This window comes from Pongo abelii, chromosome 2, assembly GCF_028885655.2.
Source record: "Pongo abelii isolate AG06213 chromosome 2, NHGRI_mPonAbe1-v2.0_pri, whole genome shotgun sequence".
NCBI lineage: Eukaryota > Metazoa > Chordata > Mammalia > Primates > Hominidae > Pongo > Pongo abelii.
This window is the reverse complement of record NC_085928.1, coordinates 8,249,465-8,269,925: the sequence shown is the minus strand read 5'-3', so window position 1 is coordinate 8,269,925 and position 20,461 is coordinate 8,249,465. Positions and strand designations below refer to the sequence as shown.

General features: G+C 53.9%; 1 protein-coding gene across 30 annotated transcripts in view; it reads left to right on the top strand.

Annotated features, from left to right (window-relative positions):
• Positions 1 to 13,973, top strand: part of LOC100452287 (intraflagellar transport protein 122 homolog) — a 79,649-nt gene extending 65,676 nt beyond the window's left edge. For 18 of the 30 annotated variants that reach the window (XM_063721699.1, XM_024245085.3, XM_063721696.1 and 15 more), the window contains 9 exons: positions 62 to 202; positions 1,319 to 1,416; positions 5,974 to 6,074; positions 8,051 to 8,216; positions 9,155 to 9,266; positions 11,097 to 11,222; positions 12,728 to 12,807; positions 13,189 to 13,353; positions 13,798 to 13,973. In XM_063721699.1, the coding sequence (XP_063577769.1) occupies positions 62 to 202; positions 1,319 to 1,416; positions 5,974 to 6,074; positions 8,051 to 8,216; positions 9,155 to 9,266; positions 11,097 to 11,222; positions 12,728 to 12,807; positions 13,189 to 13,353; positions 13,798 to 13,887 (1,079 nt within the window). In that variant the 3' untranslated portion in view covers positions 13,888 to 13,973. Of the gene's footprint in view, positions 1 to 61; positions 203 to 1,318; positions 1,417 to 2,643; positions 3,298 to 5,973; positions 6,075 to 8,050; positions 8,217 to 9,154; positions 9,267 to 11,096; positions 11,223 to 12,727; positions 12,808 to 13,133; positions 13,354 to 13,797 lie in introns of those variants that run through there. The other 12 variants (XM_063721700.1, XM_024245086.3, XM_024245093.3 and 9 more) reach the window with 4 other exon arrangements.
• Positions 13,974 to 20,461: the final 6,488 nt, after the last annotated feature.

Genomic DNA, 20,461 nt, shown 5'->3' with positions numbered 1-20,461 from the left:
TGCCTCCTGTGTGACTTCCTAAATAGCATGTGCTTTTTTCCTCCCTCCACCGCTCCTACAGCGTTCCACAAGGCCGGGCGACAGAGAGAAGCGGTCCAGGTGCTGGAGCAGCTCACAAACAATGCCGTGGCAGAGAGCAGGTTTAATGATGCTGCCTATTATTACTGGATGCTGTCCATGCAATGCCTCGATATAGCTCAAGGTGTGTAAACATCAGCCAGACCACTGTTTTCCCAAGCCCCACTCTGACACCAAGATAAACATCAGAAGAGCTGGGACATTTTAATTAAAGCCCTGGGCTTGCTTATTGGGTGTATTGTCCATAAGCCTGCCTTGCAGTGGCGTAATCTGGTGTATCATCTTTTTCCAGTTTGCCCATCAGAATGGTATGAGGACCGTCCTGGGGGTATGGTTGGCAGGTCCAGCCCTGCATTGCTAATTCAGAGCATATCTCTCCCCTGCTACCTGGGAGCCCATAGCTGGACCTGGGTGAGCACTGGGTTTTAAATTTTTTTAATTAAATCAGAAGATGAACAAGAGATGGCTTTACAATAACACACTCCAGATTCTTACTCATCCCAGTCAGGAAAACAGTTTCAATATTTCTTTCTTTCACAAGACTTCCCATGATGTACTGAAGGAGTCCTGGAAGTGGAAGAGACAAGGAGATGTTCTTCTCCACTGGACAAGGCCACATGCAGGGGTGGGAAAAACACTAGCATGGAGGCTGCAGGTGACTTGTAGCAAGTCACAATGCTTCCTGAGCTCTGCATGCCCATCTGTCCTGTGGGAGTCCCTTGTCCTGGTCCCTTTGGTTGCTGGGAGCCTCACAGAGTCATGCTCACAGTTTGAAAATTGTCAAGCCTAGGTGTAAGGTCGCATTTTTCTGTTCGGGCCAGTGCCTTATGCTTCTGATAGGAGCAGCAGAGGGAAGAGGCATAAGGTGAGCATGAATACAGTTGGTGTCTGCCCGCCCTTGTCCCAGCAGGCTCTTCTGACACGTCTGGGGTCTTGCTGCAGCTGTTGCTCCCCCAGGGGAATAACCTGGGAGGGTGCAGTGAGAGATCTGGAAAAAAATATCCTCAAACTCCCTGGCCTTATGCCTTGTCCACCTAAGAATTCACCATCCTGGAGTGGCCCTACTCCTAAGCAGAGTGCTTTTCCCCTCACTACATTTTGTCCCTCACCCTGGCACAGACACTGTGTGGTGGGAGAACTGATGCTGGCAAAAGTACTGTTGCCTGGCCCCTCCTCCTGGGGCCAGTTGGCAGCCACAGACACTGTTTGACACGTTTCCCCTCCCACCCGCTGCACACAGCAGATCCTGCCCAGAAGGACACAATGCTTGGCAAGTTCTACCACTTCCAGCGTTTGGCAGAGCTGTACCATGGCTACCATGCCATCCATCGCCACACGGTAAGGTGGCTGGGTCACCAGCACCTGAGGGTACCATCTCCTGAGCTAGGGGTCCCGGGCATATCTAAAGAGCAGCAGACTGGATGGAATGTAACCCACTGGTCACAGTGAACTGCTGAGGAATCTTGGTCTCCTCTGGGAAGAAAAAGTTTGAGTTTCCTTGATTGACTATTTGTCTGCCATTCATCAAGCAGTGGGCTTCTGAATTGTAATCCAGAGCTGGAATGGGCCTTGCTAGTTCCTCAGTGCAGGCTTTGATGACTCAGGGAAACTCTGCATTAACCAGCAAGGGGGGGTGGGAGTTCCATGAGGCCCTCTCCTTCAGTAGGGCGAAGGCCCAGGTTAACCAAAGGCTCGAGATCCCTCCCTGGCCCTGTCAGTGACTTGTGTGTTCTTCAGCAATTCACTTTCCCTCGTCCCTCAGTTTCCTTCTCTGTGAAACTAGAGTGTTGGCTTGGTCTCCAGAAACCCAAGTAGTTCTTTTTAGTCACTCCCTGATTCCTTTGAGAAAGCCATTTTAAATCTCTCTGGTGGCAATGGGGAACAGGTGATGGGTTGTCAACAGCCTCTTCATCCACTGTATCTCACCCAACAGATGTTGAGCACTTAGTACCTAGTAGGCAATGTACTGAGGGCTTCATTGTATCAAGTCATTTCCTCCTTTCAACCACACTTTGAGGGAAGGACTGTCACCCCCATTTTACAGATGAGAATGAAGCAAGCCCTAGACAGAGGGGTCTCAGAGGTTATTAGTTTGGTGCAAAAGTAATTGCGGTTTCAGACTGAATTTTAAATCATTATAACTAGGCTCAAACACATCTTTATTAACCAAAATAGGAACCATTATGATCAACACATTTTTGCCAATGAGAAATAAGTTTGTTTATTTCTGTAGCATAAAAATCCATACTTTGGGATTTGATGAACTCTTGGAAAGCATTTTCTGCATCCTGCTGGTTGTGGAAGCATTTTCCCTGCAAAAAGTTGTTGAGATGGTTGAAGAAGTGGTAGTTGGTTGGCAAGAGGTCAGGTGAATATTGCAGATGAGGCAAAATTTTGTAGCCCAATTCATTAAACTTTTGAAGTATTGGTTGTGTGATGTGCAGTCAGGTGGGTGGAGAAGAATTGGGCCCTTTCTGTGAACCAGTGCCAGCTGCAGGTGTTGCAGTTTTTGGTGCATCTCCTTGATTTGCTGAGCATACTTCTCAAATGTAATCATTTCACCAGGATCAGAAAGCTGTAGTGGATCAGACCGGCAGCAGACCACCAAACAGTGACCATGACCTTTTTTTGGTGCAAGTTTGGCTTTGGGAACTGCTTTGGAGCTTTTTCTCAGTCCAGCCATGGAGCTGGTCATCACCGGTTGTCATATGAAGTCCACTTTTTGTCACACCTCACATCTGATTGAGAAACGTTTTGTTGTTGCATAGAATAAGAGAAGACAACACTTCAAAATGACTATATTTTCATTTCGATCAGCTCATGAGGCACCCACTTATCAAGCTTTTTCACCTTCCCAATTTGCTTCAAATGCCAAACAACCGTTGAATGGTTGATGTTGAGTTCTTCGGCAGCTTCTCCTGTAGTTGAGAGGATCAGCTTCGATGATTGCTCTCGGTTGTTGTCAACTTCCAATGGCCGGCTACTATGCTCCTCATCTTCAAGGCTCTCATCTCCTTTGCAAAACTTCTTGAACCACCACTGCACTGTATGTTCGTTAGCAGTTCCTGGGCCAAATGCGTTGTCGATGTTACGAGTTGTCTCTGTTGCTTTATGACCCATTTTGAACTCAAATAAGAAAATTGCTTGAATTTGTTTTTTGTCTAACATCATTTGCATAGTCTAAAATAAACAGTAAGTAATAACTCATTAGCAAAAAAACATAAAGCGAGAAATGCCCGTTGAAATGATGTATAACATAACCACATTTAAGAATGTATTCTACTATCAAACAGCAAATTCCAGAGCCAATATGTGAGTCTCAGTAGTCTGGCACTGGAGCCTGTGTTCCTAGCCTTTCCCTCCCTCTCTCCTTTTAGAGAAAGCAAGCTAGTATGTTGGTTTAGTGGGTAAACTCGAGAGTCCTCACACACAAATGACACTGTGTTACCTACCTTCTCTGGCCTTCGGCTTATTTCTCTATAAAATACAGATAACAGCAGTATCTACTTGATGGGATTGTTTTGAGGATTAGACGAGTTAATATTGGAAGAGTACCTAGCACAGAGTGACCCTAGGTGGCAGCTATCCTTACTGCTGCTCCAGGCAAGGCTTCATGCCAGCTTTCCCTGACCTGCTCCCTCCAGCTGGGCATCTGGCATTTCTCTTTTTTCAGAGATGAGGTCTCTGTCGCCCAAGGTGGAGTGCAGTGGCATGATCATAGCTCATGGCAGCCTCAAACTGCTGGATTCAAGTGATCCTCCTGCCTGAGCCTCCCAGAGCACTGGGATTACAGGCATGAGCCACCACACCCAGCCTTCCCGCAGTTCTTTGACCTCTCAAATGCCCTGCCTTCCACCTTGGGCATTTCTTCCCCTCTAATCTGTGCTAACCTCTCAGCACATTTTTTGCCTCTTGGGAAAGTCTGGCAAGAAGGACTCCTGACAGGCTCTGTGCAGGCCATCAGTCTAGTGTTACATCTCTTCCCACAGCAGGGTCAGTGGTCTCAAGGGACCTCATCTTCCCTTACAGTCTTTGCCTTTCCTGAAACGAGACCCCCTCAGGGTCCCTCATCTTTATCAGGTGCTCACCTGGAGAGAAACCACCACAAAAGGAGCCCAGACACAACTTAAGCTGGAAGTCAGGGCCCAGCTCAGCCTCAGTTTGCCCAAGCCACTCCAGAGCCTGGCTCTCAGCTCCTTCCCTCAGACTTTTCTCTCGCCACTCCCTGTCCTCTTCCTCACCTGGGGCATGGGGCTGAGGGCTCCTGTCTCTAACAGCTGAGCTCTGCTCCAGGACCTACATGGGACTAGGAGCTAAGGGGCTTCAGACCAGCTGGGGCCCTGGCTCTTATCCCAGCTGAATCTTCTTAATTGGGCCATTCCTTCATTCAACAAATGCCTACTGTGTGACAGACCCTGTGATGAGACCTGGCGACACAGTGGTGAACAAAACATTGTCCCTGCAGTCAGTCCCAGTCTAGCAAACAGGACAATCCCTCAGGGGAAATGTTGAGAGGCCTGTGAAGAGACTTCCTGGAGGAGGTGGCCCCTCAGCCAGAAGGAGGGAGAGAAGTAAAAATGGGGCAAGTGAAGTGGAGGAGGATTAGGAAGGGTGTTTGTGGCAAAGGTCACAGCCTGTGCAAAGGCCTGGAGGTGAGTGGTAGTTTGTGTTTCAGCATCCAGGGCCCAGCAGAGCAGCACTGATTCAGGGCAAGACTGGAAAGGGAAGTTCAGGTCCTTCCTGGATACATGGCATCTTTCCCAGAGGAAAGGACTCCCCTCCTACCTATTCTCTCTGGGACGTTACTTAGCTTCCCTACCTAGTGCAGTAGAACCACAGGCAGACTTCATCTTGTTCTTACCCTGGAAAGGATGTGGTCTCAGGTTTTCTTGGGTTCTTGGATCTAACAAAAGGTATAGAAATTTACGTGTGAATTAAATAGAAAATGCTAAGCTTTGAACTGAAGAATTGTAGAGCAAAGTGAGTCCTCAGGAGTTTAGACCAATTAGGGGTTAAGTTTTGGTGGCTCAGTGATGAGTAGGGCCTCACAAGACCCTTCTTAAGTGCTCACAAGAAAGAGGAGTTGCTGGCCTGCTGTAATCCTCACCATCTAAAGCTTTATTAGAAATGGGCAATCTCAGTTTATATACAGTGTGCCAGATGCCTTCAAAATAAGGTATTCTTAACCTTTTGTAGACCCTCACATAGAAAACTCCTTATTTGTCTGCTGAGCTTCTGGCAGCCTCTAGATATGAAGACCAATCACTAATGTGTGCTAACTGCCTCCTGTTAGTGCCTATGCCAGGAGCCAGGGAAATGGGTCAGCAGTTGAGGAACTCTGCATGTGTGCTTGTTTGGTGGCACATCAGTCAAGCTGCTGTTGGAAAGCACAGTAGAGGCATGTGGGTTCATGCTGGAGAGGGCTAAATGCCTCTGTTGAAAGACAGGCTTATATGAATCAGTGGTTATGTCCTAAGCTGCATAGAAGGTCTTCTCTTTTAGAGCTAATTGGAGACAACTTGAATAGTTCAGAGAAATGGAATCATTACCAACTCCAGAGGCAGTACAGCTTGGAAGAAAGACATTCTTGGGCTATGGAATCAGACCTGGGTTTGAATAGCAGCTCAGCTGTGTTCTAGTTGGTGACTTGGGCAAATCATCTATCTAGGTGTCGGTTTCCTCATCAGTACTGTGAGGGTAAAAATGCATACCACAAGGTTATTATGTTAAAGACCAGATGAGACAGTGGCTATATGGCGCCCAGCACACAGTAGGTGCTCAATAATCAGAGCCACTCTTGATGTCACTCAGAATTATTGGTGTCTGCCTTTTGGCCTGGCCCAGCAGCAGCTCAGTTGAGGAACTCAATCCCTGTTTGCTTTTCTCTCACTGCAGGAAGATCCGTTCAGTGTCCATCGTCCTGAAACTCTTTTCAACATCTCCAGGTTCCTGCTGCACAGCCTGCCCAAGGACACCCCCTCGGGCATCTCTAAAGTGTATCCTTTCTCTTATCCCTCCCTCTTCCCCCAGTTCTTGTCTAATGGCCCCAAGAAATTCCTTCTAGAGCACTTCCTGGCAGAACCTTCCTCTCTCAGCAGCCCTCAGGGAAGAGAGAGAACTCACCCACCCGCTGCTGTTTGGCTATAGAGGCTCAGCAGGGAGGCCCAGGGGCCTAGGCCAAGAGAAGATGAGTTTTCAGGGCTCTCTGAGCTGAACCCAGCAGTGGGTCTCTGGCCAACACACTGTCCCAATCCCTTCTAGAACCCACAGATGAGGGTGTGACTGAAATGGAAGAAGCACCAGGCCTTTGGGCTTGGAACCTTGGGCACTTCTCCAGACTGGGGAGGAGGGAGTGTTTGTTCAGCCCAGGTATACGTAGCACCTTCTGTGCCCCAAGCCCTGGGCCAGGCACCAGGTGACAAAGCTGCCATCAAAGAGGGAGGTCACAAGTTAGGGTCTGGTTTGGTGGACGTGTGCTATGTCTGAGGGTGGAATGAAGCTGAGGTCAGGGCCATGGTCAGGGAAGTTTACCTGGAGGAGGTGATGTCCATCATGCAAGCTGAGGCAGCCAGGGAAGATGGCCAAGTGGATGTTCCAGGGGAGGACCCAGCATATGGAGAGGCAAGCAAGGCATGTGGGAGGGGGTGAGGGGACCCTGGGTGGGAGGGGACGGAGAGGCAGCAGGACCCGAGGCCTGAGAGCCTACCTTTGGGTTTTCCTCTCCTTCTGTAGCCACCGAGGGCCACAGTGGTGCCATAAGCAGAGCAGGTGCCTGAAGGGCCTGTGCAGCCAGATACTGGATCATTACCAGGCAATGATCCAGATTTTTAAGGTCTTGGATGTCAGGAGACATAATTGTCCCTGTTCTTTTCTAAATCTCACTGTACTCAGCTCCTTCCCAGCCGCAGCCCCACCTTCCCTCTGTAAGGAAAACCCACTCCACTGGAGAAGACCCAGAGCTCCTTGTTGTAAGAATTGGCCTTGCTAGAGGATTCCAGGCCCGTTATTTACATTTCAGGTGAAACACCCGCAAATCAAGGGGTGCCTTCCTGGAGTCAGTCCTCTGCTGCATGCGTCTCCGTCTTTCCCCATAGGAGCAGTCAGGGCTATGCCTGTGGGGGCTGAGCACCTGTACTCATCCTTTCCAGCAAGTTCTGTTTGAGTCAACAGCTTGATGGAACCCCTACCCCGAGCCTTACCCTGTGCCATCCCCTGGGGACCTGGAAATGGCTCCTGACAGTCCCTGACTTTGAGGAGTCATGCTGGAGACACAGAAGGAAACTCTCCACAGAACTACTGAAGTGGACGGGGCTGCACTGCAGAGGGCGGGAGCAGGAACACTGGGAGAGATGTGGGAGGAAGGGCAGGAGGGCCTGGGGGCAGCCAACATCGGAAGTGACCTGAAAGGAGAGCACAAAGGCTCGTCAGCCTCTGGCTGAGGAGCTCCAAGGGGGCCCCAGAGCACAGGCAAGGCTGCCGCTCAGAAACTGCCCACTAGGCCCTCGGGGAAGGGCGTGCAGACAGAGTGGGGTACACCCAGGAGCCTCAGAGCAGGGTTGAGGGTGGCTCCCCAGGGAGTCTGGACCAGGCCCCACCTGGCAGGGCAAGAGCAGAGTGCCCTTTGTGCCAGGCATCCTAGGAGGGCCTGGCTGGCAGGTTTGGTGAGGCAGGAAGAGCCATTTTGGCCTAGTCAGGGTACAAGATGAGCCATCAGCAGGCCCAGAGATGCTAAGCAAGGTTAAAGTATTAATGGAAACTACACTATTTTTATCTTTGGAAAAATTCCTGGGCCTTGCTGTCCGAGAAGTACACTCACCTCTCACAAGTGCACAGAGCCTTCCTCACGGTCCTTCCTCTGTCCTCCCAGCACCAGCACGAGCTGTGTTCCAGCCTGGGGCTCACTCCAAGGACAGGCAGTGCCAGCTCCTGGGCCTGGTGTTGCCCCTGCTGTCCTTAACCCTGTTCACGGCAGGAAAATACTCTTCACCTTGGCCAAGCAGAGCAAGGCCCTCGGTGCCTACAGGCTGGCCCGGCACGCCTATGACAAGCTGCGTGGCCTGTACATCCCTGCCAGATTCCAAAAGTCCATCGAGCTGGGTACCCTGACCATCCGCGCCAAGCCCTTCCACGACAGTGAGGTGAGGATGCGGCACCCTTGGGCAGATGGCTTCTCCTCCTCTCCCCTGAGGCCATCTCATGCCTTCTTGCCTGGCCTGCGTTCCGTTTGAAGAGAGACAGCTGCAGCTCCCTCTAAGGCTCTGTGCCGCCTGCTCAAGCCTGGCCATGCCAGCTCCCCTGTGCTTCCCTGTCTACCTCCTGTTCTCCCCACAGTCCACCTGATGCCCGCTCACAGCCCCCGGCCCCAGCCCCTGCCCTCAGCCTGGCCTCCCTTGCTCCTTGCCCTCCCCTAGGCAAGCCCCACACCTCTGTGCCCAGGTGGCTCTGCCTTTACCCCAGGCCTGGCTCCAGAGCTGACTCTTACTCTAGAAACCTCTGCCCTTTCTGGAACCAGGCTGTAGTTCTCCAGCAAATCTACCCCACACTCCCAGCCCACATTCCTTCAACCCAGCCAGCTTCCTTCTTTCACACCCCCTCCCTCAAGCTCAGAGCAAGGACTTGCATCAGATAGACCTGGGTTCACATCCCGGCTCCACCCTCTCCTAGCTCTGTCCCCATCTTTCTGCACCTTGGGTTCCCCCTTTCCCACAGGTAGTTGTGAGGCTAAATGAGCCAGCATAGGCCACGTGCTCCGCACGGTGCCCGGAGCATGGTAAATGGCTGGCTAATGATGGCAGCCGCCACTGTCATTCCTTCCAGGGGAACAGTGCCATTGAGCGCTGCCTGTGCAGGTTTCTTGGGCATGGGGACCCAAGTGACAGGGCTTGGGTATTTTGGCAGGCCTTTATCCTGCTTCCCCGTGGCATGGAGCCCCAGGGCCTGGCGCCCCTTCCCTGCCTGCCCACCCGGGTGGCCTTTCCTCTTGGCAGCCAGGCCCCAGGGGCCCGAAGCCAGAGTCCAGGGGGGAGGAGGACACGTGCCTGCCCCGGCCCCTCGGGAGTCTGTGGCTGTTTTGTAGGAGTTGGTGCCCTTGTGCTACCGCTGCTCCACCAACAACCCCCTGCTCAACAACCTGGGCAATGTCTGCATCAACTGCCGCCAGCCCTTCATCTTCTCTGCCTCTTCCTACGGTGAGTCCCTGCATCCTGAGCACGTGGGCGGGACAGCCTGTGGACGGCTAGGCTCACTCCACTGCTCTCTGGCCTCAGGACGTTGGGCAAGGGCCAAAGGCCTCTGAATGTCCCTGTTTATGAAATGAGGACACTCTGACGCCCACCTGCCTGACACAAGGAGTCACTGTCGGTGTTCCCAGAGATAGGACCCACTGCTGCCCAAAGCTGAAGCACCCACTCTGGGAACCTGGTGCAGGGCTTTACATAACCAAATGCCCCAGGAAGAGAGTCCGATGGCTTTGCATTCAGACCAGGAGGCTGAGATAGGTTATCAAGGCCCAGCTCCTTTGATGTTGGCAGAGGATCAGAAGCCCTTTCCCAGGAGCTGAGCAGAGGCCACACACACACACACACACACACGCACACACAGACTGCCCCTGCACACACACACAGAGACTGCCCCTGCACACACACACACACACACACACACACACACACAGACTGCCCCTGCACACACATACACACACACACACAGACTGCCCCTGCACACACACACACACAGACTGCCCCTGCACACACACACATACAGACTGCCCCTGCACACACACACAGATTGCCCCTGCATGCACACGCACACACACACTGCCCCTGCACACACACACAAACACAGACTGCCCCTGCACACACACACAAACACAGACTGCCCCTGCACACACACACACACACACACACACACACACAGACTGCCCCTGCACACACACACACAGACTGCCCTTGCACACACACACACACGGCCCCTGCACACACACAGAGACTGCCCCTGCACACACAGACTGCCCGCGCACACACACAGAGACCGCCCCTGCACACAGACACACAGAGACCGCCCCTGCACACACACGGAGACTGCCCCTGCGCACACACATGGAGACTGCCTCTGCACACACACAGAGACTGCCCCTGCGCACACACAGAGACTGCCCCTACACACACACACACAGAGACTGCCCCTGCATACACACACACAGACTGCCCCTGCACACACACACACAGACTGCCCCTGCACACACAGAGACTGCTCCTGCACACACAGAGACTGCCCCTGCACACACACAGAGACTGCCCCTGCACACACACACAGACTGCCCCTGCACACACACAGAGACTGCCCCTGCACACACACAGAGACTGCCCCTGCACACACAGAGACTGCCCCTGCACACACAGAGACTGCCCCTGCACACACACACAGACTGCCCCTGCACACACACACACAGACCGCCCCTGCAGACACACAGAGACTGCCCCTGCATACACACACACAGACTGCTCGTGCACACACACAGAGACTGCTCCTGCACACACAGAGACTGCCCCTGCACACACACAGAGACTGCCCCTGCACACACACACAGACTGCCCCTGCACACACACAGAGACTGCCCCTGCACACACACAGAGACTGCCCCTGCACACACAGAGACTGCCCCTGCACACACAGAGACTGCCCCTGCACACACACACAGACTGCCCCTGCACACACACACACAGACCGCCCCTGCAGACACACAGAGACTGCCCCTGCATACACACACACAGACTGCTCGTGCACACACACAGAGACTGCCCCTACACACACACACAGAGACTGCCCCTGCACACACACACACACACACACACAGAGAGACTGCTCCTGCACACACATACAGAGACTGCCCCTGCTGCCTCTTCTTGCTTTTGGTGAAGCTGCCAGTGGGTTGAGAAGGAACTCTGTGGTCACCCCACCTGCCTGTCGGCAAGTCCCTTGCAAGGCCCCAGCCCCCTCAGCCCTTTCTCCATGCCCTCCAGACGTGCTACACCTGGTTGAATTCTACCTGGAGGAAGGGATCACTGATGAAGAAGCCATCTCCCTCATCGACCTGGAGGTGCTGAGACCCAAGCGGGATGACAGACAGCTAGAGATTGCAAACAACAGTATCCATGTCCTTGGCCAGAGCTTGTGTGTGCGGCTGTGTGAGGGGTCTGGGGACAGGCGGGAAGTAGGAGGGCCCAGTCCCAGGGGATGGCAGGCCATGCTGAGCCTGGCCCTGTGTTCCCAGAGAGATTGGAGAGGCCCACATGGGACAGGGACAGGGACCAGAGATGGGCAGAGAGCTGGCCAGGGCCTGAGGACCCAGAAGTGGCAAGTGGCACCTTGGTCTTCCCGTGTGGGTCTCCCACCCTCCCCTGCCCCCTAAAAGCCACTGGCTGTGCCTCTGTCTGTGCGTAGCTCCTACATAGCCAACATGGGACATGATGTCAGTGTTGGCCCCCAGCTCTTCCACTCAGGTCACTTTTGCATGCAAGTGACAGAGTCCAAAACTGACAGGCTGAACAAGCGAAGAGTGTGCAAGGAAGCCCCAAGCAGGAGAGGAAGCTCCCTGGCCCAGCGCTCAGTCTGATCGGTCACAGGCTGGCTCTGCCTCTCTTGGCTGCACTGTCCTCTGGGCAACTTCATTCTTTGGCAGCACCGCGGCGCCCCCATAACACAGAGATGCCAGGAGCAGTGCCAGTCCCACATCCCCTCAGCCTTATAGCCCCCAGAAACAGCCAGCTTTCCTCTCAGCCGTGGCAGTGAAAGCCCCGGGGCACAGCTCAGCCTGCCCCTTGGCCAGGAGGATGCACCAAGGCAGTTGTCCAGGTCAGGCCACACTTGCAGGCTGGACATGGGCGGGGCTTCTGGCAGGGAACAGCACACACGTGGCCTGGGGCCTTGCTCCCTTGCACTGACTGAGTCTGCAGGCCTGGGGGCTGTGAGCCTGCCTTTCTTGCAGCTCCCAGGTGCTGCCACCCCCAGGGGCCACACTGGGAGGAGGGAGGCTCAGAGAGCTGCTTGCTGAAGGAAAGATGGACCCATCTCTGCCACCCAGGCTCCCTCAGTTGCCACAGATGATATGTGTTATGGTGCTGGCAGGTGGGTGCTGTGCCCACTCCAACTTGATACCAGCAGTCCCCATGTCCTGGGCCTCCCTGTGGGACCTCTGCTGGCCTCTGTTACCAGCCCCACCACTGTGGGAGAGGGGCAGTTTCCGGGGACCTCCAGGTGAGTCTGACCCGCCCTGGGGTCAGTAGGGGCTCTCGCCCCTGTCTGCTCCATCACAAGTGCCCACAGACCCCCCAGCCGCCACTGAATGTTTCTCCAGGATCCCTGGGCCCATCCCCTCTGTGCCTACCCGCAGTGGCTCACAGGTCCCGCATGTGCTTCCCACCGGCCCTGGGAACTATGGTGTGTGTGGCCTGCGAGGGGAATGAGTGAGGGCAGCAGGGCCAGCAGAGTCCCTTACTTCTGCCTCCTTGGCCTGAGCCCCCTCTGTTCCTCCACCTGGAAAACTGTTCCACTGGCCTGGCTGCCCTTGAGTCTTCACACAGGGGTGTAGGGTGGAGGCTAGGGTCTGTCTCCATCTCTGCTTCTGATTCCCTCCTTGACCAGATCCCTCCAGGCTCCCAGATTCTGCGGCTAGTGGAGACCAAGGACTCCATGGGAGATGAGGACCCGTTCACAGCTAAGCTGAGCTTTGAGGTGAGGGTGCCTCTCTGGGTGACCTGCAGGAGCGCAGCCTCCATCCCTTCTCCTGTGCACATGGGGACCCTCAGCTAGCGCAGTGGTGGAGGAGGATTGGCCAGAACTTCCAGATGTGGTGGCACGAAGGAGGGGCAGGACCCCTTCCTGTGGGGTGTGGGAGCCATGGCTGCCCCCGAGGGACCATGGCCAAGGGCGCAGGTCTGTGGACAGGGAGGCAGCTTCAGCTCTGGTGGGAGGAGCTTGCCACTGTTGGGGTCACCTGGGTTTAGGAAGCAGGTCCTCTCTCGCCACTGCCAAAGATTCCAGGATCATAATCCACACAGATGCCTCACTGTGGCTGAGTGAGGACACTGGGCCTCCTTCCCGCCCACCCTGCAGCAAGGTGGCTCAGAGTTCGTGCCAGTGGTAGTGAGTCGGCTGGTGCTGCGCTCCATGAGCCGCCGGGATGTCCTCATCAAGCGCTGGCCCCCGCCCCTGAGGTGGCAATACTTCCGCTCACTGCTGCCTGACGCCTCCATTACCATGTGCCCCTCCTGCTTCCAGGTAGGTGGCCACCCTGGTAGCTCATGTGTGCTTCTCTTGGCCACTTTTCCCTTGCCCAAATGTCCCTCTGGGAGGCGTGGCCCCTGGGAGGAGGGGCACATCCATGGCTCCAAGTTGGGACAGAGGCTTGGCTGTCCTCTCCCCCTACTTGCATTCCGTGTGCATCTAAAGCGGACTTCACTGGACCCTGCGCTGTCCACATCCTCCCCAAATCCAGGGGGCCCAGCAAGTGTGATGTGCCTTTGACCTTCACTCAGAAAACAAGAAATCCCACAGCCCCCTCCCATCTCCCCTTCCAGCCCTCAAACAAAGGTGCTGCAGGTCTGTGTCCAGCCTTGACCACTGCCAAGCCCCCTCCCCTTGAGAGGCAGTGCGTCCTGGCCCCAGGCGTAGGGCTGATGAGCACTAGGGCTTCAGCCTGGGCTTACGGCTGTCTTCCCTCAGATGTTCCATTCTGAGGACTATGAGTTGCTGGTGCTTCAGCATGGCTGCTGCCCCTACTGCCGCAGGTGCAAGGACGACCCTGGCCCATGACCAGCATCCTGGGGATGGCCTGCACCCTCTGCCTGCCTTGGGGTCTGCTGGGCTGTGAAGGAGAATAAAGAGTTAAACTGTCAGAATGTGTTTCTTGCCCAGATGAAGTTTGTGTTTTGTGGGGGGGGCCTTGTGTAACCACGGAATTCCTATTTATGGCATTTCATGCCTTGTAAATAGCACCAGGAGATGAGGAAGAGAATGTACATATATTTTCTAAGGAAAAAAATCTGTTACTTTCAGAATGGCTCTGAGTTGTTCGTGGCAGCCTGCTGGAGTCCGCCGATCTGTCAGACCGTTAGCATGTACATTTTGCCAACAGATTGCCTCAATAATGACAAAAGGGCTCCTTATTTTCATCAGCATCTACATTTTAGCAAATCTTCTTATTGTCTGCAACTTAATTTCCGTATGCAAAAGTGCACCTGTTTCTAATTTGAAAGGAACATTACATTTGTGTGCTCTTAACATTTAATCAAAATGGCAATATAGAAAGGGGTAGGGGAGCAGGGAGTTTTTTTGTTTATTTATTTTGATTTAATGGGGATCCATCTTGACAAGAGAAAATACTCCTTCCAAAGAAGATGGCAGGAGTTTAAAAAAAGGCTCCTGTTTGGTAGCCCAGTCAAGGCTTCCTGTCCAGGCCCTGGAGCTACCCTCTTCTGTCCACCTTCCCCAGCCCCACAGAGCAGCCCCAGCCCAGTGGAGACCTTTCCTTTTGGAACAGCTCCTTAAGCAGGGGGCTTCCGTTTGAGATTCCAGACTGCCAAGGTCCGTTCCATCAGGCATCACTGGTGTCCAGTCCAACAGCTTGAGGGCGTGGAAGGAACAGCACACAGAAGCTAAGGAGAGCTCACATGTATTGGGGACGTTTTTGGTACCAGCCACGTTCCATGCTGTCTCAAGCCTCTCAGCAGCCCTGTGAAGGAAGGGTTATGATTTCCAGTGGGGCTGGGAAGGGGGTTGCCAGGGCCCAGGGGCTGCCTCCAGCCCTGGGAGGGACGGCCCATGATTTGTCAAGCCCCAAGGCCCTGCCCCTTTCACCCCCACTCCACCTGCCAGAGGTGGCAATGCAGCACTTCATGAAAAGCCCAAGAGCAGCCGGGCACAAGCAGGAGAGAGGGTGTGGGCTGTCATGCCATGCTGAAACCCACCCTCCCCTCGTGCTGCAGTATTGATTCCTTACAACCCACCTGTGCAGGGGTCAGGGCAGGGCAAATGTGCCCATTGGAGGGACGCAGACACTGAGGCCCCGAGGAGAGTGGCTGCAGAGGTCCCCAGTGGGAAGTGTCGGAGCTAGAGCCTCATCCCAGAGCCCCTGCCCCACCCTAGACCGCCCCTCCTCCCCTGCCTCCCTCCGCATCTCTCTGGAGATGATGGAGGAAAATAAAGAAAGGGAGCCAGACAGTTGTGCCAACAGAACAACTCCGTCGAGTGTCTAATTACTTACCATCATGCATGCACTCTCTCACTAAACATTTATTAATGTGTTAGGATTTCCATTAGCGCATGACTTGAACTGAAATCATTTGCATATGGCTGGGAAAAAGAGGGGAGAGGGAGAAAACAGCTCCAGCTACCCAGCAGTCAATCACAGTGACAGATCAGATAGTCCCTGGCTGGAGGCAGGGGAGGGTTCCAGCCGAGACTCCAGCATGCATCCCCTCAGCCGAAGAACACAAAAATGAGTGTGCTGTACTGGGCTCTGCTGCCCCGGGAAGCTCAGCTCTAAAGGCCTGAGTAGGACCCCTATTCATTCAGATGCACTTTCCGTGCATCATCCAAGGCTGCCTATTACGCAGGTGATGACACTGAGCCTCAGTCATGTTATTTTTCATTCAGCAAATATGCATTAAGCCAAGGCATATTTGGTTGCACCTGGGTGCAACCTTTGTGCATAAGCCCTGTGTCTGGCTGCTTTTCTCTCTCAGCCTGATCTGGGTCTGAACCAAGTCCAGTCTTTTCTCCAAGGCTGTTTCCCCATCTGCACAAAAGGGCCCCCTCCAGCTCTGACTCCGAGGTTCCAGCCTCAGTCTGCGTCTGTGGACGGTGCTGGGTGATGATCCTGTTGACCCCTCAAGTGCCTGTGACAAGGAAGGTACCACAGGGACCTGGTGATGCCCATTGAACTAAGAGGACACTCAGGCCAGAGAGGAGCGGCTGCTGGAGGCTGCACAGTGGGGCAGTGATTCTGGCCTTTAGCCTGTAGTCCCAACTACTCAGGAGGCTGAGGTGGAAGGATCAATTGAGCCAAGGACAGGAATTCAAGGCCGCAGTAAGCTATGATTGCACCACTGCACTCCAGCCTGGGCAACAGAGCAACATTCATCTCTAAACAACATTTAAAAATTGTTTTAAGAAGACAAATGAGATAATTGTTGATCGTAATGGCTGTGTAAAAACTGAACATGGCTGGATGTGGTCGCTCACACCTGTAATCTCAGCACTTTGGGAAGCCAAGGCAGGAGGATCGCTTGAACCGGGAGTTAGAGACCAGCTCAGACAATATAGGGAGACCCCATCTGGCTGGGACTGGTCGTGATCTCTCATCTCCAAGTGCTCAACATTGTGCCTGTGTTCTTGGAAGGAGGAAGTAAGGGAGAGGTAGACTGAGAAGCCGCAGGTGGACGTGACTGTAGACGCATCTCAGGCAGCTGGAGGTCCCCGGGCTTTGGTTTCCCGTCTGTCCCCAGCAAGGCTGTGAAGCCAGGAGCCCCTGGTGGCTGTCACACAGGTGGGCAGAGGCCCCTCCTTCAAGGTCGCTCTGTGTCTCTTCCCTGGCTTGGAGTCTGTGTGCCCACGGCAGAGGCTACCACTGGGCAGGTTGCTTACCCCGGGCTGCCCTGATTCTCCCCCCGCAGATCCAGAACACTGGCCTGGTATGGAGACCTCATCATGGCCCTCCCTGCTTGCCACCCGCAGTAGCTGCCCATGCAATTCAGCCAACACCCAGACCCCTAGGCCTGCCCTCTATCCCCACCACGCCACCCTGGGGGGCCCAGCACCTCCACGCCCAGCTGGCCCTCCCTGCCTGCCCTGCTTGGGAGACTCTTTTGACCCTCCTGGTCCACCTTTTGCTCCTCTGGGCTCCCACAGCACTGAGACCGGGAGAAAACTCTCATCTCTCACGCTTAGTTTCCCATCAGTACCCCCTGAGACTGGGAGCCCCTTGAAAGCAGGAACCGTGTGGGATCCACCTCAGCGTCCCCAGGGCCCGGCCCAGGGCCTGGCGCATATAAGGAGCTTGGCAAATGCTAGGGTAGAAAAGAGAAAGAGGAAGGAGGGAATGAGAGCTGGTCTTTCTCCCTCCCTTATTCCCCCTTGATGCTCTCAGTGCCGCTGAAGGCCTCACGTAGCCTTGGTGACACAGCCTGGCGGGGCTGAGCCACGTGGGAGACCAGGAGAAAAAAAGCCAAGGAAGAGGAGGAGGAGGAGGAGAAGGATGCTGACCTAGCAGCTCCTCTCACAGTAGCTCCTCTCTTGCGGAGGCTGAAGAGCGATTTGTGCCCTGCAAGCTAAGCCCCTAATCCTCCGAGGCAAAGGCAAAGCCCCTACCCGGGCTCCCGAGGGCTGGGACTCGGGTGCCCCAAGATGGCTGTGTCCAGCCATCTTGGCTTAGAAAGCCCCCCACACGCCAGCTTGGCCAACACCCACACCATGGGTTTCTCTGGACTGCCCGACACAAGGTGTGGGGTGCTGGCCAGGCCTGTTGGTTCAAATCCCACCTCTGCAGAGGAACTTTGACCCTGCGTACCCCAGATTCCTCAGTGGTCAGTGGGGAGTTAGACCCTCTTCACAGGGGGCAGGAGGAGTTGTTCATTCATTCAACAAATGTTTATTGAACACCTCCTATGGGTTGTGAGCTCAGAGGCAGCGATGAACAGGCCAGGCTGGTCTTGCATTCTAGAAAGAGTTGGGAAGTCAGTCAATAAGAAGACAAATGAGGCCAGGTGTGGTGGCATGCCTGTAGACCCAGTTACTCGGGATGCTGAGGCAGGAGGATCACTTGAGCCTAGGACAGGAATTCAAGGCTGCAAGTAAGCTGTGATTGCGCCACTGCACTCCAGCCTGGGCAACAGAGCAAGACTCATCTCTAAAAAACATTTTAAAATTGTTTTAAGAAGACAAATGAGATAGTCGCTGATGGTAATGACTGTGTAAAAACTGAACATGGCTGGGTGTGGTTGCTCACACCTGTAATCTCAGCACTTTGGGAGGCTGAGATTACGGCCTCCCAAGTGGCTCCCAAGGCAGGAGGATCCCTTGAGCCTGGGAGTTAGAGAACAGCTTGGACAATATAGGGAGAGCCCAACTCTACAAAAATGAAAATAAATTAGCCAGGCATGGTGGCACACACCAATGGTCCCAGCTATTCAGGGGTTGAGGTGGTGGACTGCTTGAGCCCAGGAGGTTGAGGCTGCAGTGAGCCATGATCATGCCACTGCACTCCAACCTGAGCGACAGAGTGATACCCTGTCTCAAAAAACAATAGGCCAGGTGTGGTGGCTCACGCCTGTAACCCCAGCACTTTGGGAGGCCGAGGCAGATGGATCACTTGAGATCAGGAGTTAGAGACCAGCCTGGCTAACATGGCAAAATCCCGTCTCTACTAAAAATATAAAAATTAGCCAGGTGTGGCAGCACATGCCTGTAGTCCTGGTTACTCGGGAGGCTAAGGCAGGAGAATCGCTTGAACCTGGGAAGAGGAGGTTGCAGTGAGCCAAGATCACACCACAGCACTCCAGCTTGGGCGACAGAGTGAGACCCTGTCTCAAAACGACTAAACCTGGTGGGGGTGCCTGGTGTGTAGGATGGTCAGGGGTGGTCTCTCCAAGGACATGAGTGTGAGTGGAGACCTGAAGGAGTCTCAGGAAGAGATTAATACTGTCAGCAACAAATATATTGATCACTTACAAGCACTCCCAATAATCCTATTAGGTAGGCACTATTATCATTCCCATTTTACAGAGTGGAGAACCGAAGCACACTCTCGGGAGGGCGGGGGAGCTGGCTGCACCCAGGCTGTGTAGCCTCAGTCCAGATGTAAGGGTGGGTGGAAAAGAGCCTTGCCCAATGAGGGAGAACAGTGAAACCAAGGCTGTAGGGTCTAAAGATTCACGAACCAGGCTCTCATGGGGAAAGCAGGTGAGGTTTACTGTATAGATGGGTGTGCCCCTACCCCACACCGAGGCTTCCTCGTCTGAGCAAACTGAGGCCCAGAGAGGGGAAGGAAGCAGGACTACCGTGGTGACTCAAAGACCAGCTAGAATCCAGCCTCCTCTCCTCGAGGCTTCCACTGCCCCACGCCAGGCCTGTGTGACTCAGTCTAGGGCCTTTCCATTACCCCAGCTAAACCTTTCTTTAGTCATTTATACCATGGTGTGAATGGCTGGCTGGTCTTTCCTGAGAGCTGTCTTTGATGAGGGGAGGGAGGCATAGCCAGGTTTGGGAAGCTGATACCCCAGGAAGCCCAGTTGACTGTGTGGGTTATAGCCCAGGCTGTCACTGATTTGTAACGGGACCTGAGCAACTCTGCAGAGCTAGGCCTCAGTCTTTTCATCTGCAAAATGGATATAGCAGAGATGGTCAGAGTAGGTGACTTCAAATGACCCTTCCAGCTCACTATGAGCCTGTTGCCCTGAACAAAGAGCATTTTTTGTTTAAAAAAAATTTCTTGGGCTGGACACGGTGGTTCACGCCTATAATTCTGGCACTTTGGGAGGCCGAGGAGGGTGGATCGCTTGAGCCAGGAGTTCAGGACCAGCCTGGGCAACATAGCGAGACTCCACCCCTACAAAAAATACAAAAATTAGTGGTGTGCGCTTGTGGTCCCAGCTACTCAGGAGGCTGAGGTGAGAGGATCGCTTGAGCCCAGGAGGCAGAGGCTGCAGTGAGCTATGATTGTGACAGTGCACTCCAGCCTGGGCGACAGAGACCTTGTCTCAAAAATTTTTTTTCTTTGTCAAGCTTTACAGAATAAAGAGCACTGTCACCTCAGTGATGGCTGTTAGTTCCCCATCACCAGGGCTCCACGAGGTTGCAATTGTGAAACTCACAAAGGAGGAACCTGAGACACAGAGGGGAAGTACTGAGATCATCTAGGTCAGTTCCCCCACTCACTCGTTCATTCAACAAACATTCAGGAGCACCTTCTAGGCGCCAGGCCCTGGAGACACATCAATGAACAAAACAGACATCATCCCACCTCTTTCCACTACAGGCCAAGCACCATGCTGGTCTCCGGGAACCCTGTTGTGAGCAAGACAGACCCAGGCCCACCCTTGTGGACTCATGTTACAGGCAGGGAGACGGGCACAAAACACAAATAAAAAGCTTCCATGCTGTCAGAAGCACTATGCAAAAAGCGAGGTGCTGAGGTACTGCTAAGCTGTGTGGGATGGGGGCTCAGCCCGGCCAGGGAGGGGCCGGTTGTGGGTCAGTCTTGACCCAAGGCATCCAGGACACCCTCCTTCTGGCCATGAGGGTCCACGTCAGAATCAAACCCTCACCTTAACCTCATTAGCGTTGGGCATAATCACCAGGCCAAGCGCCTTAAACTACGAGAGGCCCCATC